Genomic DNA, 16,455 nt, shown 5'->3' with positions numbered 1-16,455 from the left:
TGAATATATTTTGTCCAAATATGATTTAAACCCTCAATTTCTAAAATTAGAAAAATCACCCAACTTGACTAGCTTTACCATGTGTACATATATTCATTCGACTTGGCACATTTTTTTGTTGGTGACGTGAGTTTCTTAAAAATAAAAAATAGACATAAGGATGAATCTTGGAACTTTTTGGATAGTGCAAGGATGTCTTTTGTTCACTTATATAACACAAGAATGTACTTTAAGTTTAAGTCATACTTTAGGGACAATTTTTGCCAAAAACTCTACTGAGTATCTTTAGAACTAGTAACACTCAAACTAGAACAAACAAAAAAAGAACAAGAGTTAGGTGATACAACTCATTATCCATATGTAATTTATTGCAAATATAGCAGAACAATATGCATATTGGATGCCTTATGATGTTAACTTGGATACTATTATTCATTCCTACAAATGGTGGAACATCCATAGGTCATAATATTATCCCCAAGTTTGCAGTGTTATCAGGTAGCACTCGTCATAGATTCAATCCACATTTCAGGTTTCTACCCCATATCAAGCAAAAAAAAAAGGCAGATATGTATCTAATACGTAACTTTTGCATTTTTTGAATATAATGAATTTGGTGGTATCAGTAATCAATCTAAAAGTACAACCAAATTTAAGGAGTGACCCTAAAAGTTTCAAAATATAGTTACTACTTGAATAGGAATTCTTGAAAATAAGTAAACTGGTTTGATTCAAATTTCCCCGATTTCATCTAGAGGAGGAAAGAGCAAACCTAAATTAAACAACAAAGGCCCCCAAGTTGACTCAATACAGAGTTGGTGTTACCCAAGTTGGAGGACAAAAACGACTGAGGGAAACACCGTTGTAATGCGGCTGGATGCTGCCATCTGCTAATTTGAACACCCCCATGTCCAACCCTCCTCCTTCTTCATAGGCTAGGTACGTTACAAAATAATCGTCTGTGAAATAAATATGATTGGGCTTGATTCCTGGAAATTGAGAAGCTTGGACTGAGAGAGAAGTATTAGCACCTAGAAAAAAAGCCATGTCCCCTAATTCCCTGGTTTCCGCCATTTTGCCAACAGCTAAATCGACTTGGAAAACTCGAAAATTTCTTGTCCCATATGTGTACTCAACATCTTGTACTCCTCTCTCATCTGCTATTGGGATGAACGTTAATGGTATCCTGTCACAATCATCTTTGGGTAACCTTAATTGAACACCGTATCGCAAAATTACAAATAATGATCCTAGTGATTCTACAATGTATAACTGTTCTCGACGATCTTGAGGTTGAAGTGGTATCTGCGCTACGATATGATATTTAGTGGGTTGAGGGCTAACAACATCAGCAATATCACAAACTAGGAGATCACCCGAATAATCCACGGCATAAATTTGGCCATTAAAATATATCAAATCAAAAAAAGCAGTACGCATGCGATTGGTTGCTTGCAATGTAACTCTAGTCCATCTAATATCTCCAGGTCTCCAGAAACTTAGGAACCTTGTGTTTCCTTCAATGACCATGAGAAGGTAGTCGAATGTATGAGAAGGATTAGCGGACAAAACTGCCTTGAAAATAAAGCCCATCTTCCAGCCAGTCCGATGATTGTGGTAATCTATGGTGGTATTTTGATGGGGCAATTCAATTTGAACACCAGAGAAGGGATGTAGCATACTAATTTCACCCTCGTCTTCTCCTACCATGATAAGCCAACCCATAGACTCCATACATCGTTTTCTTCTGGCTTTGGGAATCCTCTTGTTCAAAATCATGCCATTATAGAGGCTGAAGAATTTCCGAATGGAATTTCCGTCTTCCTCCGCTATCATTAACCAAGGAGCTCTAGAGAGGTAATTGTTAAAATTGTTCTTGGTGGGCACAGAGTGCCAGGATTTGCAGACAGTGCCAAAATTTAGGTAGTCTTCAATCAGATTCAAATGCCTAGCAATTAGAACAAGCAGATCATATTGAAGTTCTGACCAATCAGCCAACTCTTGCGCCATCGGGAAATCGGATGCAGCACTTCCGATCCCAGCCGCCGTATATAAATAAGCTAACAAGAAACCCCAAAGATTCAGTGGACAGAGTTCTAATTCAATTCTAAAATTGGATTCTTATGTGCAGACGTTTTTTTTTCTTTCTAAACTACCCAAATAAACGTACATTTGTACAGGTGGTAACACTTGTGAGTCTGCAGGTTGCCAGCGCCTTGTAAGGCACAAGGAAGCCTGCGCCGTTCTCTTACCATAAAAATAAAATAAAAAAGTTTAGTTAGTAATTTTGGCTGCTTTTTCTCTTTTGTTTAGTAACTTGTATGGTTTTTACCTACTTCATTAATATAATTATATTTACTAATTATTATATCAATTTTATTACATGTATGTCAATTGAACAAATTATATAAAAATATTATGCTTCTTTTAGTATACTTCTACTTTTGGTATGATTTATCACCATTCAAGATTAATTTGCTTTTATTATCCTTAACATGACACCTTATTATTTTGATTCCAACAATATTAATTTTTTATCTAATACTATTGTGTTGTCAATATGATGAGGGGTGGATTTGCATTCATTTGAGGCTCTTTTCTTGTGATTTTGTGGCACTCAAGTAGATAAAGAGGCTAATTATCCTTTGAATTGTGTTGTTTCATGTGTCCTGATGTTGGGAAAGAAAACGATGAACAAAAGTGGGGTACAAGCTGAAAAAGAGCAAAAAAACAAGTCCCAGGTCTCGCACTTGTGGAAGACTGTTCGCTTAAGCGATGACGCAAGGTTCGCTTCTTCGAATTGGCCCAAAAAGGTGGAAATCGCTTAAGCGAACTTCTGTTTGCTTTTGCGAACCTCTTGCCGCTTTTGCAAAGCCTACCATTTCAGACAGGGGCAGAATGAAAAATTCTCAAGAATTGGACCCAAATTCAAAAAATAGGGTTAGAGTGGAGCGTTGTTAAAGAATCCAAAAATTGTTAGAGAGAGAAGATTGTAGAGAAATAAATACATCTAAAAAGTAGATTTCTTAGTGTTCTTGATCTAGGGGTTGAGACATTGAAGACAAGTTGCCTCACATTTCATTTGTGGATTTGGAGATTGTGTTCTATATTAGTAAATTTCTTTTTACCCTTCTTCAATTCCTTGTTCTTAATTGCTAGAAATGTGGGTGTAATTACTTGTATGAAATTGAGGCCTTTTGTGCTAGAAATAGACAAAGTTATTTGGGTATTTGATTTATTGGTTTATTGCTTTTGTGATTCCTTGTTTTCCTGCCTGATTTCATGAAATAGGTTTAATCTAGTTTTCATGTTTGAATTTATGGGTTTGGAGTGCACGTTCAACCTTAGCTTCCAATCTTCGTGGGTTGCTTGAAAATAGAGCTTGTGAAGTGGAGAATTAGATTGATAATTGCATTTTGACTTTGAATCCGAAAGGAGAAAGTTTAAGGTTTCATTGTTGAGTGCAAGTCTTCCTCGAAAGGGAGGTCTAAGTTAAGGTAGTGGGGTGTTTTGTATTGATGTGATTGAGACCGAAAGGAGATATCACAATATAATCCTTTGAGACCGAAAGGAGATTAGGGTTGAATTAGGATGACCTAGCATATCTATTAGTGATTGATCGTGGATTGAATTGAATTGCAATGGATCGTTCAGTGTTAACTGAAACTCAAGTTTTCCTAATTCTCATACATCCCTTGCTTGATATCATCTTTGCCCCCGTTAGAAGTGTAGTTATAAAAATTGTCTTCTATTTAATAATCTTGTACCATGTATATTTAGATTCAAACTAGTATCTAGTTGCCTTTATCTTTTCAATTGCCATTACATTATTCCATATGGAATTCAACCCTGACTCTTAGTTGGATATTTTTATTGACGACGACCGCACACTCTTTTAATTGGTTTTGAGGAGTGATTTGAGCATTATCACAATACAGTGTTGTTGGTCAACTTTGTAGCTCTCCCTTTGATAAAATCACTTTAGTTTTGAAGATTATAGGAAGGAGCCACACCTGCGATCTTTCTTCAAAGGAGCATGCGTTCTAATAGTTTTAGGTAGCATATCACTAAGCCTCGTATTAGGATTTTAGCTACAATTTTACTGGAAAAGTTGCGAAGAGTTATCGGTCTAATATGAGAGGAAGTTTGTGGAAATCCACCTTAGTTAACATGACAAGACTGGTATGTGAGAAAAATTTAATGATTTTCTTGTATTATATTTAATTGAAAAATTACGACTAGTTGATTAGGTAGATATTGAAAAATTCAAATTCATTTGTCATCCAAGATATTGAACACCAAATGAGAAAAATACATGCTTTTGATATTAATTTCTTTTATTTATAAATGTATAAGGGTAACAGAGTCGGATTTTTTAGGAGAGTTTGAACCCAAATTATGATACCATTAAGGGCATGAGATCCTCCAAGTATATTTGACGAGACGACCCAAAAGTATTGGACGGTAATTTTCTCTATTTAAAATCATATGTTCAAAAGGTATTTCTTTCTTTGTTGGATACCCTGACTCTATTTGGTGAGAGGCTAACATCAACCGTAACTTCATACAATTTTTTTTTTAAAAATGGAATAGGAGAAGGAGATACAAGAATAGAATTACAAGGTAGTGATTCAAATCCTCACAAACAAGATAAAAGTTTAGATAGTTAACTAACTGAATTACTAAGATTCCTCGTAACTTCAATCAACTCATGCCATAAACTACACATATCGGCAGTGGGCAGAAATTTGAACTAGTTTGGAGGAGCAAACACCCCCTTAAGCAGTCTATTTTGTTTAGACTGCTGTTAATAATGAGAGCCTCTCTCACACACACAAGTCAATTTTCAAAAAAAATGAGAAATCTTGAGCTGTACTGCAGATGTTTTAAGTGGCGTCAATGATGCAGAAGAAACAGATCATATTTTGCCTCCAGGCTTAGAACTTTGTTATCTCTTTCATTTATGTGTACAGACTCTTATATGCTACACATACGAATGTATCATCTCCATTAACATGCTTGCCTGATCACGATTTTCGCATGTCTGTATTGAACTTTAATTTCTTTTAATAATATTGAAAGAAACTGCAGATTAAAAATATGTCAAATTGTCTCCATTCTAGTTCACAATGTGAATACTGAATGGGAGACTTTTAGCAGAGGGTGTCTTGCTTCTTATTCCCTACAAATTCTAGAGAGTAACTTATTGTGACGGAGAAGTACATAAAGAGGATCTTTCAAAACTTTGAGTTTATAGAAGAGCAGAGATGAGAAAACAAAGCCAACACACAAGGTCGAAGCTGTTGAAACATATATAGCATAACAAACAGAATAAAATAAAGGATGAGTATGTATGACTCAAATTCAATACAGAGTTGGTGTTACCCAAGTTGGAGGACAAAAACGACTGAGGGAAACACCGTTGTAATGCGGCTGAATGCTGCCATTTGCTAAGTTGAACACCCCCATGTCCAACCCTCCTCCTTCTTCATAAGATAGGTATGATTCAAAAAAATCGTCTGTGAAATAAATATGATTCGGCTTGATTCCTGGAAATTGAGAAGCCTGTACTGAAATTGAAGCATTAGCACCTAGAAAAAAAGCCGCGTCCCCTAATTCCCTGGTTTCCGTCATTTTACCAGCAGCTAAATCGACCTGGAAAACATGAAAAATTGTTGTCCCATATGTTAACTCCTCCTCAATCCCATCATCTTCTACTTCTTCTGGGAGGAGCGTTAATGGAATCCTGTCAGAATCATCTCTGAGTGACCTAAATAAAACACCATTTCGTACAATTACAAATAATGATCCTAGTGATTCTACAATGTATGACTCGTCTAGACCATTTTCAGGATCAAGTGGTACCTGCGCTACAATATGACCTTTAGTGGGTTTAGAGCCAACAACATCAGCAACATCACAAACTAGGAGATTGCCCGAATAATCAACGGCATAAATTTGGCCATTAAAATATATCAAATCAGTAAAACACCTGCGATTTATTCCTTCCCAGGTAACTCTAGTCCATCTGACATCTCCAGGTCTCCAGAAACTTAGGAACCTCATACCTCCCTCAATGACCATGAGAAGGTAGTCAGATGTATGAGAAGGACTAGCCGACAAAACTGCCTTGCGAATAAAGCTCATCAGCCAGCCAGTCTGATGACTCTCGTAATCTACTGTGGTATTTTGATGAGGCAATTCAATTTGAACACCAGAAAAGGGATGTAGCATACTAATTTCACCCTCGTCTTCTCCTACCATGATAAGCCAACCCATAGACTCCATACATCGTTTTCTGCTGGCTTTGGGAATCCTCTTGTTCAAAATCATGCCATTATAGAGGCTGAAGAATTTCCGAATGGAATTTCCCTCTTCGTCAGCTAGCATCAGCCAAGGAGCTCTAGACAGATCATTGTTAAAATTGTTCTTGGTGGGCACAGAGTGCCAGGATTTGCAGACAGTGCCAAAATTTAGGTAGTCTTCAATCAGATTCAAACGCCTAGCAATTAAAACAAGCAGATCATACTGAAGTTCCGACCAATCAGCCAACTCTTGCGCCATCGGAAGATCTCAAGTTTAGGGAGAGGCCGTCCGCCTTATATAGATAATTATAACCTAAACGAAAAACCCTTAGATTCAGTGGACAGATCTAGTTCCAATTTCAAGTACAATTGGAATCTTATTTGCCGACCTTTAACTCCACACGTGTATCCTATTTCTCAATACAATAAATTATACAATACCGAAATACCACATTTTAGTTCACTTTATTACCATTATCCCCTATTAGTTTTACAAATCTCCAAAATCTCTCATTTTTCTGTTAAGTCAAAAATCGCGGATACAAAAATTAATAATGTATCCGCTTAATTAATAATGTAGCAGACCCTCTTTACTAATGTATCTGCTTAATTAATAATCATTTTTCTCATTTTACTAATGTATTCGACCCTCTTTTTAATGTATCAGCGCTTATATTATTGTATTCGTTTTTAAAATTTTTGAGGGATTACTGTAATTATAAACTTATAAGGGATAAATTGTGATTTTACCTTAAAAGTATGTGATTTCGCTAATTTGCCCAATTTACTATACTATTCTTTAACTTTATTAAATTTAATTTTTTTAAAATAATGTATTAGATGATAAATAATCTCTTAATTTTTTTAATTAAATAAGTATTCATCAAACAACTATTTTTAGTATAAACTATAGATAGTATTTTTGTTTTACAAAATTAGGCTTAGTTATAATAACTTTTTCTTATTGGGGTTAGGTACACATCCTTTGTCGTAAAAGGCAAAGGAATTAACACACTTGGCTAAAATAAATAGAAGGAAATAGTTTTTTCATTAAAAGAATTATATTTAGTAACTAAATAATAGTAAATAAAACATAAAAAGGAGGAGACTATTTTCACTATTGTTTTATATTATACCAATTTTACTATAGGTATGTCACCATTTCGTCAAGTGTTCGTTTAGATTAGAGACACGTGTCATATTTAAAGTTTAAAGGTTAAGATTATATTATATTAATAAATATCATAATTATAGTTAAGTCAACTAATTTTAGAAAACTACTCTCCAAATTTGGTAAGAATTACAATATATTCCATACAAATTTGATATTTATTAATATCATTAATTTCATCTTATATTTTTCATTTACAAACTAGTTTTTGATGTATCCGAGCTACATATTATGTATCCGATTTGTTTTATTTTTTCAGGGATTAATGTAATTACAAACTAAATATGAATAGATTGTAATTTCATATTAAATCTATGTGATTCCTAAAATTTATACCAAAAAAATGAGGTACTAAACTACATATCCTGGGTAATGTAGGTTTGAAAATTACAGGATTAACTTTTTCAAAACTTTAAATTTATATAAGCTTTGAAAAATTAATGTATAGTAAACAAGCTATAAGATACATTAGTGAGAACATTACATACAAGAGTTCAAAGTGAACTTTATTATTTGATTCATTCCTACCACCTACTCAGTACGAGAATCAAATTAGGGTTTATATGTATCAACCCAGTACGATCAAGTAATAACAAATAATGTATCTTTTTTTGCCCCAACAAATCATAGACATGATAAAAATGATGTATCGTCTTATTTCGACCCAACACACCATAGACCATGTTAAACATTAAAAAAAGTCGCAAATAGATGAAGAACACATACTTAGGTAATGTAGGTCGGGAAATTGTCGTACTTCCTTTCTTCCCTTTTTTGGCGATTTTTTTCCAACATTGGCTTTTGAAGATGAAGGAACTTCCTTGTTCGCCGTGTCAATACTCTGATTCTTCATTGCTAATGGGTCATGCAAAAGTTTAGATATGTTTTCAGCCTATTTATCATCATCATGATCATATATTTGTCTAGTATTAAAAGAGTTTAGTTGAGTAATACTAATACTAAAAGAAGGATCTTAATCCATATGTATCAGGAAATAAAGATTTTTTTTTAAAGAAGACGACCATGGAGGAGACGCACTGTACCTATTGAGTAGTTTGTATTTGATTGACTGGAGAGAGAATCCTTTTGAAAATCAATTTGATATGAAAATCATAACTGATAAAAATGTAGAGTGAAATTAGGGAGAAATTAAAGGAGTGAAAAAAGGAACGGGTAAACGTGAGTTTCGATGGAGATGTTTATGTATCCGAAAGATTGGAGAATTGGGAAGAAGTAAGAGATTTATGTAATATTTTAAAAAGGTAAGGAATAATAGGAATAAGGTAAGAAACGGTACGCATATAGGTAATTTATAATTGGCAGAATGACCTGGGAGACCCTTATACTTTGCTCCGTTTGTCACTTAGACCCTTCTACTCGACACTTTGCCAACTGAACACTTAAAGTTATTAAAACACACTATTTTTAACCCCTCTGATCATGTGTGTCTCTCAATCGCGCTGATGTGGATAACACCTCACTATCCACATCAGATATATATTGCCACATCATTGTTTTTATTACAAATAATATTTTTAAAAAGAAATCTCAAACTAATCTCCAAAATCCTTTCTTTCTTGATTTCTTTCCATTTTTTCTTCTCTTGCCATATTTTTCATCTATTTTGCTACTTAGATTTTATGTTATCATTCATTTTTTTTCTTTCCTGGTGAATTTTTTTACGTTGAAGAGGAATTAGAGATAAACAAAGCTTTGTTATGTTTTTTTATTATAATTTTTGTTGTTTTAATGGTGGTGAGAAATAAAGTGTCTAAAATGGAGGATGAGATAAAGAAGAGAAGAAGACAAAAAATGGGTCATTATAGAAATGCTCTCAATAAAATTGTGTTACATTTAGAAGAATCAAACATATGTTTTTCAAAAACCCATCTAAAATTCGTATCTATTTCACAATTTAGAACCTCTTTTTTTCCCCTCTCTTCTACCAAAATCTAAATAAATGTATTGTTCCCCAATCATTGTAAAACTCTCAAATGATAGGAAACATATGAGAAGAGAAAGAGGAAGAATTGTGTAAAAGAACATTAGAAGAAATCGAAGAAGATGTGTGTGTGGTGATGGTGTGGGGGTTGGGTGAAATTATGAGGAAGAAGAAGAAGAAGAAAGTACAGCATATTGGGAATGAAGTTTTTTTTTTAAAATTTTTTAAAATCGTTATATTTTTCTTTTAATTTAAATATTTGTTAAAATTTAAATAATTGTCTTCACTTGCTTTTAAACGTGTGTAACCACGCTCTTGATCTGATTCAGCAAAAAAATGTCACATAAGTTTAGTCAACGATCAAAGGGGTTTAAAATAGTGTGTTTTAATAACTGCAAGTGTTCAGTTGATAAAGTCGTGAGTAGAAGGGTTTAGGTGACAAACAGAGTCAAGTACAAGGGTCTTTCAGCTCATTCCGCCTTTATAATTTTATGTTATCCCTTGAGTTGTTTTAAAAAAAAAATTGATACATTGTTGTTAATGATACATTATCATATTGTTTTGTAGCTTGCTTTAAATCTTCCGAAATTATACATAAAATTCTAATTTTGTTTTTTTATTATTTTTTGATATATTGCCTATTAACACTCAATTTTGACCCTCCACAATAGAAATTCATTATCGAGCTTCTTAAATTTCAAACGATTTGATATAATTGACTTTATAAAATTCAAAATATTTTCCAAGTCATTTTAAGTAATTTTGTCATTTTTTTTTATAAATTATATATTATTTCGTATATAGTTAGTATATTTATGAATATTCAAAAATTGTCTCAAAAAGATTTTCTTTTATATATTTTTATTAAATCTTAAAGTGATGGCTATAATTTTAAATTAATGAGTTTTATGAAATTCAAAATACTTTCAAGTTATTTTTAAAGTAATTTTGTCATTTTTAATAATTTTAACAATTTTAAATAATAAATATGTATATTTTTACAATCACGTTATTTTATAAATATTTGAAAATCATCACAAAAGATTTTACATTTTAGTTAAATATTTATTAATTTTCTTTAAGTTATAGTTATAATTTAGAGTTAATTAGTTTGTAATTAAATGAATTATTTTATAATCAAATTAATTATTATATTTCATTAAAATTAAGAAGCTCGTTGGTTAGTTATATTAATTCGTCTTACTTATTTATTAATTGAGTTTGCTAAGTAAATTCAATTTGGTTATGTTCACAATTCAATGGACCAATTACAATTCACTTGGCCCGTTTCTATCCCGTTCTCAATTATTCCTCCAGCCCATTCCAGCAAGCAGACCAGCACATCCCAAAACAAAGAAGTTCTTCTAGTATTTAGATTAATTTTTTTGTGATCTATTGATAGAAAAAAGTGTCAGTATGTTTTCAGTTCTGATTAAACCTGGTAGATGAGAAAATGTGTTTTTTTTAGTATCTAGATTAGTTCCTTTTATTTTTGAAATAATTAAAAAAAAAAATGTAAACAAAGTAAACAGAAAATTAAAATAAGGTAATGTCAATAACATCTACATATAATATAAAGGAGAAACATAGAGAAGTTGACGTGGCATCTCTTTATGACCTTCATTTGTATTTATCTTTTTTCTCATTTTTTTTAGGAAAATGAGTTGATTTACATAGCATTTTTCAAACATTTTAAGCCAACTAAACATGAGAAAATTAAAAAATATTTTTCAGAATATATTTTCCTCCATTACCAAACACACCCTTAAGGTTCTCTTCTATGGAAGAAAAAAGAAGCTGACGGAAAGTGAAGGCATAAATACTTGTATGTGCATATATGATTCCTCCTTCTCCTTTCATTTGCATTTGCAGTGGTATGATTCCAATAATTGAATGTAGCATTTCTTCCTTATGATATCTTTTGGGCAATTCGCATTTGCAATTGTATATATGTTTGTCTTTTCTAATACACGGTATAGGAGACTAGTCAAAATTCCAAGCTTATGAATTTGGAATTTTAATTCTTTTATGTTATTGAATTTTAATTAAATCAATAATTTGTATAGAGTTGATAGATTTCTTGATCAGATAAATATAGTGTTAGGATCAAAGTAATTGAACTCACTCAAACTTAACCAAAAACCTAGCTTAGTCCTTGAATACACACGAAGAATTTTTACTGAGCATGAAAAAGTTATATTTTTCTTAGTAGTTGCTAGCTCTTTTATTGAACTTCAGTTACCTATTGTATCGACATAGTGCATAGTAACAAATTGATTAGGAGTATATAGGTTTCCGTATAGTGCTTCAATGAATCTTCACTATTATAAATGTCTATTGATTTAGCAATGGCGAATCCAAGATTTTAAGGTCGTGAGTGCTTTCTTAACCATATTTAAGCACAATGGCGAAATAAATTAATAGTAGTAACGGAAAATTTTAAGATTGTGAGTGCCTCCTTAAACCAAATTTAAGCACAATAGTGAACAAAATTAATACAAAGAACTATAATAAATATTATTTTGAATAAAGGAATTTTTTTTTTGTTAATAAAAGCTACATGAACGTGAAGCACCCACTTCTGACCACTACGCCAATTCACTACTCATGTGCTCACTCTTTAATTTTAACCCATTACTTCAAATTTCTATATAAATATAGTTAGTTTGATACGAGATTAATGGGTGTTCGAGCATCCGAAAAGGTCAATATAGATCCGTCCCTAAATTATAGTCATGACATTAAGCAAGTTCCTTCTTCTGCGAATATGAGATAGACCGACAGCTGGTACAGGACTAAGAGACTGGGAATTCATTAAAATTTACTTTTGCAAATGATAATTATTTTTTTAAAAAAAAAAAAGTGTGACTCAATCTATATATTTTTGTACAAAAAATCTACTCTTCCTATTATTTTATACATATCCCAATTAAATAATAGTTGAAGATGTCTGTTATTTTTGTAGTGCATTTATCATGTTAATTATTTGCTTCCTTTGCTTTTCCTAACGTTACTTCTTCTCATGGCTTTTTATATTCATGCCTTAGTATATAATAGGGGTGGTTAGTTAGATGAAAAAGATATTTTGGGATTAATTATTATGATATTAATTTTTATTAGCAGTTTTATATGTTAAATCAAAATACTTTTGATTTAAATGCCTTACGTCGCGACATTTCAATGGGCATATATCCAATTCCTTAATATCATCCGTTTTTATATTATATATGGGTACTGTTTCGACAATTTGCAAGTAGATATTACTAAAAGTTTTGGCTTAGAAAGATTAATTAAGAAGGTTTTCAATTAATCTCATCCCTCATGCGTTTTTTAATTCCAATTTTATACTTCGCTTGATTTTCACTAGCAAATAAAAATATAGCACAAGATATTTCAAAGAAAGACTACACAAAATATATATTTTTTAAAACTTTTTTACCCATTCATATGATTGAGAACAAGAGTGGGTACATTTTTAAATTACGGTGTGACATGGGGTTATTGTTGGTGATCACAACACTGAGTTTCACCATGGAAGTGAACTCGATTCAGAACTCAAAGAGAATGGACAAAAGGTCAGGGACAAAGTTTGATTATCTCTCATTTTTAGGACATTTTTATTCTCTTTCCTATTCATCTCAACCTTTGATCACAATCAGATCTTATCTTCATCAAACTCATCTTGATCATTCATTTGGGAATCATGACAGCTGTCCAAAGAACATTCCAGAAATATTCCTTTATATATGTAGATATCGTTTTTATTTATTTTTATACATTTACAATTAGTCAGTTAGAGAGAAACAAATGAGAGAAGGACAGCTGGTAGTATAGTAACAAATTTATTCTTTTCATTTTGTATAAATGCACATGTACAGTTTGAATGAAATACATAGAAGAAATTTTTCTCTATTGCTTTCTCTCGTTCAATATGGTATCAGAGCCATAAGATCTTCATCACGTCCTTCTTCTGTTTTTTTTTTTTCATTGTGGATTTGCTTAACCTCATCCTCACATGGCTGGTGATAGTGTGCCATCTCAAGTTGGAGAGTCTGGAGGCTCAACTCCAGTAGATTCATCTATTCAGATCAACCAAGGGAGTGATGTCTCACATCCCTTTTATCTTCACCCATCTGATTCACTTGGAATGATGCTTGTCAACTCAATCTTCGATGGGAAAAGCTACGGTGGATGGCGCAGGGCAGTCTTCATAGCTCTTTCTGCCAAAAACAAACTTAGCTTCATTGATGGAAGTCTTGGTGAACCTACTGTTTCTTCCCCAACCTACAAGGCATGGAATCGATGCAATGATATGGTGATTTCATGGTTACTCAACTCCCTTTCTAAGGACATAGCAGAAAGTGTCTTGTATTCAAAAACTGCTAAGGACATCTGGAAAGAACTTGAAGATAGGTTTGGGCAGTGCAATGGTGCACAGTTATTTCAGCTCCAAAAGGAGTTGAGTGATTTAGTACAAGGAAACTTAGATGTGGCTGGTTATTATACTAAGGTGAAAAGGATTTGGGATGAGTTGGATAGTCTTGACACTTGTACTCATTGCACTTGTGCCTGTTCTTGTGGAGGTAAGAACATGACTTTTAAATCTCATCAAGACGGGAGGCTCATTCAGTTCCTTATGGGACTAAATGATGCATATGCTAGTGTTAGAAGCAATATCTTAATGATCTCACCCTTGCCAAGTGTCAATCAAGCTTACTCATTGTTGATCCAGGATGAGAAGCAAAGAGAAATTCACACTTTTAAGCATCCCATTGAGTCAGCTTTCTCTCCAGTGGTTAAGATGACCACCATCAGATGTTTACTTGCCATTGCAGTTAAAAAGAATTGGAATATTTCTCAGTTAGATGTTAATAATGCCTTTCTACATGGTGATTTACAGGAAGAGGTTTTTATGAAATTTCCTGCTGGTTTATCACCTCCTACTCCTCATCATGTATGTTTATTGAAGGAATCTCTGTATGGTTTACGACAAGCCTCTAGGCAATGGTATGCCAGGCTCACAGCAGCTCTCAATTTTAAAGGTTACACTTGTTCTCTAAATGATTATTCCCTGTTTTCCAGACAACTCTCTGGCAAAATTACTATTGTGGCTGTTTATGTTGACGACATTTTAATTACTGGGGATGATATTACTGAACAATCGTCTTTGAAAGATTTTCTTCACTCGAAATTTCAGATTAAGGACCTTGGTCATGCTAATTTTTTCTTAGGCATGGAATTATTGAGAGAACCACATGGTTTAGTTATAACTCAGAGAAAGTTTACCTTGGATTTGTTGTCTGAATTTGACTATCTTTATCTCAAGCCCGCCTCTTCACCTTTAAATCCTGCACACAAGCTTCTTCCAGATGATGATGATCCTTTACCTGACCCTACTTTCTATCGTCGGCTGTTGGGAAAGCTTAATTTTTTAACCCATACACGACTGGATTTGTCCTTTGCTGTTCAGACTCTTAGTCAATACATGCAATGTCCTCGTCAACCTCATTTAACCGCTGCTTATCACTGTCTTCGGTATCTCCTCCAGGATCCTGGACTGGGTTTATTTATGTCTTCACATGCCTCTTTTAGTCTTCTTGCTTATTGTGATTCTGATTGGGGGAATTGCCCAGTCACTCGTCGTTCCATCAGCGGGTTTTACATCAGTCTAGGAGGTTCTCCGATCTCCTGGAAGTCAAAGAAACAACCTTTAGTGTCTCTTTCTTCTGCAGAAGCAGAATATCGCTCTATGAGAAGAGTGGTTGCAGAGGTTACCTGGTTGGTTCGGTTACTTGAAGACTTGTCCGTTCCTCCAGCTTTACCGGTGACCCTTCACTCTGATAGCCAAGCGGCTATCCACATAGCTCGTAATCCAGTTTTTCATGAGCGTACAAAGCATGTGGAGTTAGATTGTCACTTCGTTCGCCAATAATTTTTGGCTGGCATCATTTCACTCTCCTATATCCCCTCCAGGTCTTAAGTCGCCGACATTTTCACGAAACCTTTGTCTGGTCCTGCTCATCGGAACATCATCGGCAAGTTGGGTGTGGTCTCCACCCCTTCCAACTTGAGGGGGGATGTTGGTGATCACAACACTGAGTTTCACCATGGAAGTGAACTCGATTCAGAACTCAAAGAGAATGGACAAAAGGTGAGGGACAAAGTTTGATTATCTCTCATTTTAGGACATTTTTATTCTCTTTCCTATTTCTCGAAATCATCTCAACCTTTGATCACAATCAGATCTTATCTTCATCAAACTCATCTTGATCGTTCATTTGGGAATCATGACAGCTGTCCAAAGAACATTCCAGATATATTCCTTTATATATGTAGATATCGTTTTTATTTATTTTTATACATTTACAATTAGTCAGTTAGAGAGAAACAAATGAGAGAAGGACAGCTGGTAGTATAGTAACAGATTTATTCTTTTCATTTTGTATAAATGCACATGTACAGTTTGAATGAAATACACAGAAGAAATTTTTCTCTATTGCTTTCTCTCGTTCAATAGTTATAGAAAATATGATGAAGAGAGAAATTTTCATGGTTCTATGGGCCTCCTTATAACTTATAAGACTTGATCAATTCTTCTTCTTTTGAACTAACTTTTGAGGGTCAATTAGATCTAAATCTAATTTAACATGATATCATAATCGAATCCCGTGTGAGCTTCCAGGAAATCGAACTATTGTGAGAGTAAAGATACGCTCGATCTATGAATGATGTGATGTAAGAATTAAATCCAAGACCTAATTTAACAAAATAAGTACATTTTTACAAGTAGGCGTCGCAATTAGAAGTTAGAACTATGCGATAAGTTCTAAAGAAAAGGAAAATAAGTACGTATATACATATTTGTTATTAAATAATGTACAAAAGAAACTATGATTTAACCTGGACATGAGTAGATCAATTGTTCTTCGAAATCTATTAACACTTTTCCAGGGATGGAAAGTTAAAAGGAAAGTAAGTGTTAGTAATAAATTAGATTAAAACTTGAAATTTAATCAATTTAGATTTGTGATTAAAAT

The 16,455-nt window shown here is 33.3% G+C and overlaps 2 protein-coding genes across 2 annotated transcripts; both read right to left on the bottom strand.

Moving 5' to 3' along the window:
• Positions 1 to 629: 629 nt before the first annotated feature.
• LOC125860945 (probable F-box protein At1g65740) lies at positions 630 to 2,057 on the bottom strand. The gene has a single exon (XM_049541002.1). The coding sequence runs from the start codon at positions 2,008 to 2,010 to the stop codon at positions 805 to 807; it is 1,206 nt and encodes a 401-aa protein (XP_049396959.1). The 5' UTR covers positions 2,011 to 2,057; the 3' UTR covers positions 630 to 804.
• Positions 2,058 to 5,324: 3,267 nt separating this feature from the next.
• On the bottom strand, positions 5,325 to 6,627 carry LOC125860946 (putative F-box protein At1g65770). The gene has a single exon (XM_049541003.1). The coding sequence runs from the start codon at positions 6,562 to 6,564 to the stop codon at positions 5,365 to 5,367; it is 1,200 nt and encodes a 399-aa protein (XP_049396960.1). The 5' UTR covers positions 6,565 to 6,627; the 3' UTR covers positions 5,325 to 5,364.
• Between the last annotated feature and the right edge of the window lie 9,828 nt (positions 6,628 to 16,455).

This window comes from Solanum stenotomum, chromosome 3 (assembly GCF_019186545.1).
Source record: "Solanum stenotomum isolate F172 chromosome 3, ASM1918654v1, whole genome shotgun sequence".
In the NCBI taxonomy this organism is placed as follows: Eukaryota; Viridiplantae; Streptophyta; class Magnoliopsida; order Solanales; family Solanaceae; genus Solanum; species Solanum stenotomum.
Note: the sequence above shows the minus strand (reverse complement) of the source record. Positions and strands in the feature narration are given on the sequence as shown.

Coding starts and splice junctions, on each gene's coding strand:
- LOC125860945 (XM_049541002.1), bottom strand. CDS start 2,010: ATGGCGCAAGAGTTGGCTGATTGGTCAGAACTTCAATATGATCTGCTT.
- LOC125860946 (XM_049541003.1), bottom strand. CDS start 6,564: ATGGCGCAAGAGTTGGCTGATTGGTCGGAACTTCAGTATGATCTGCTT.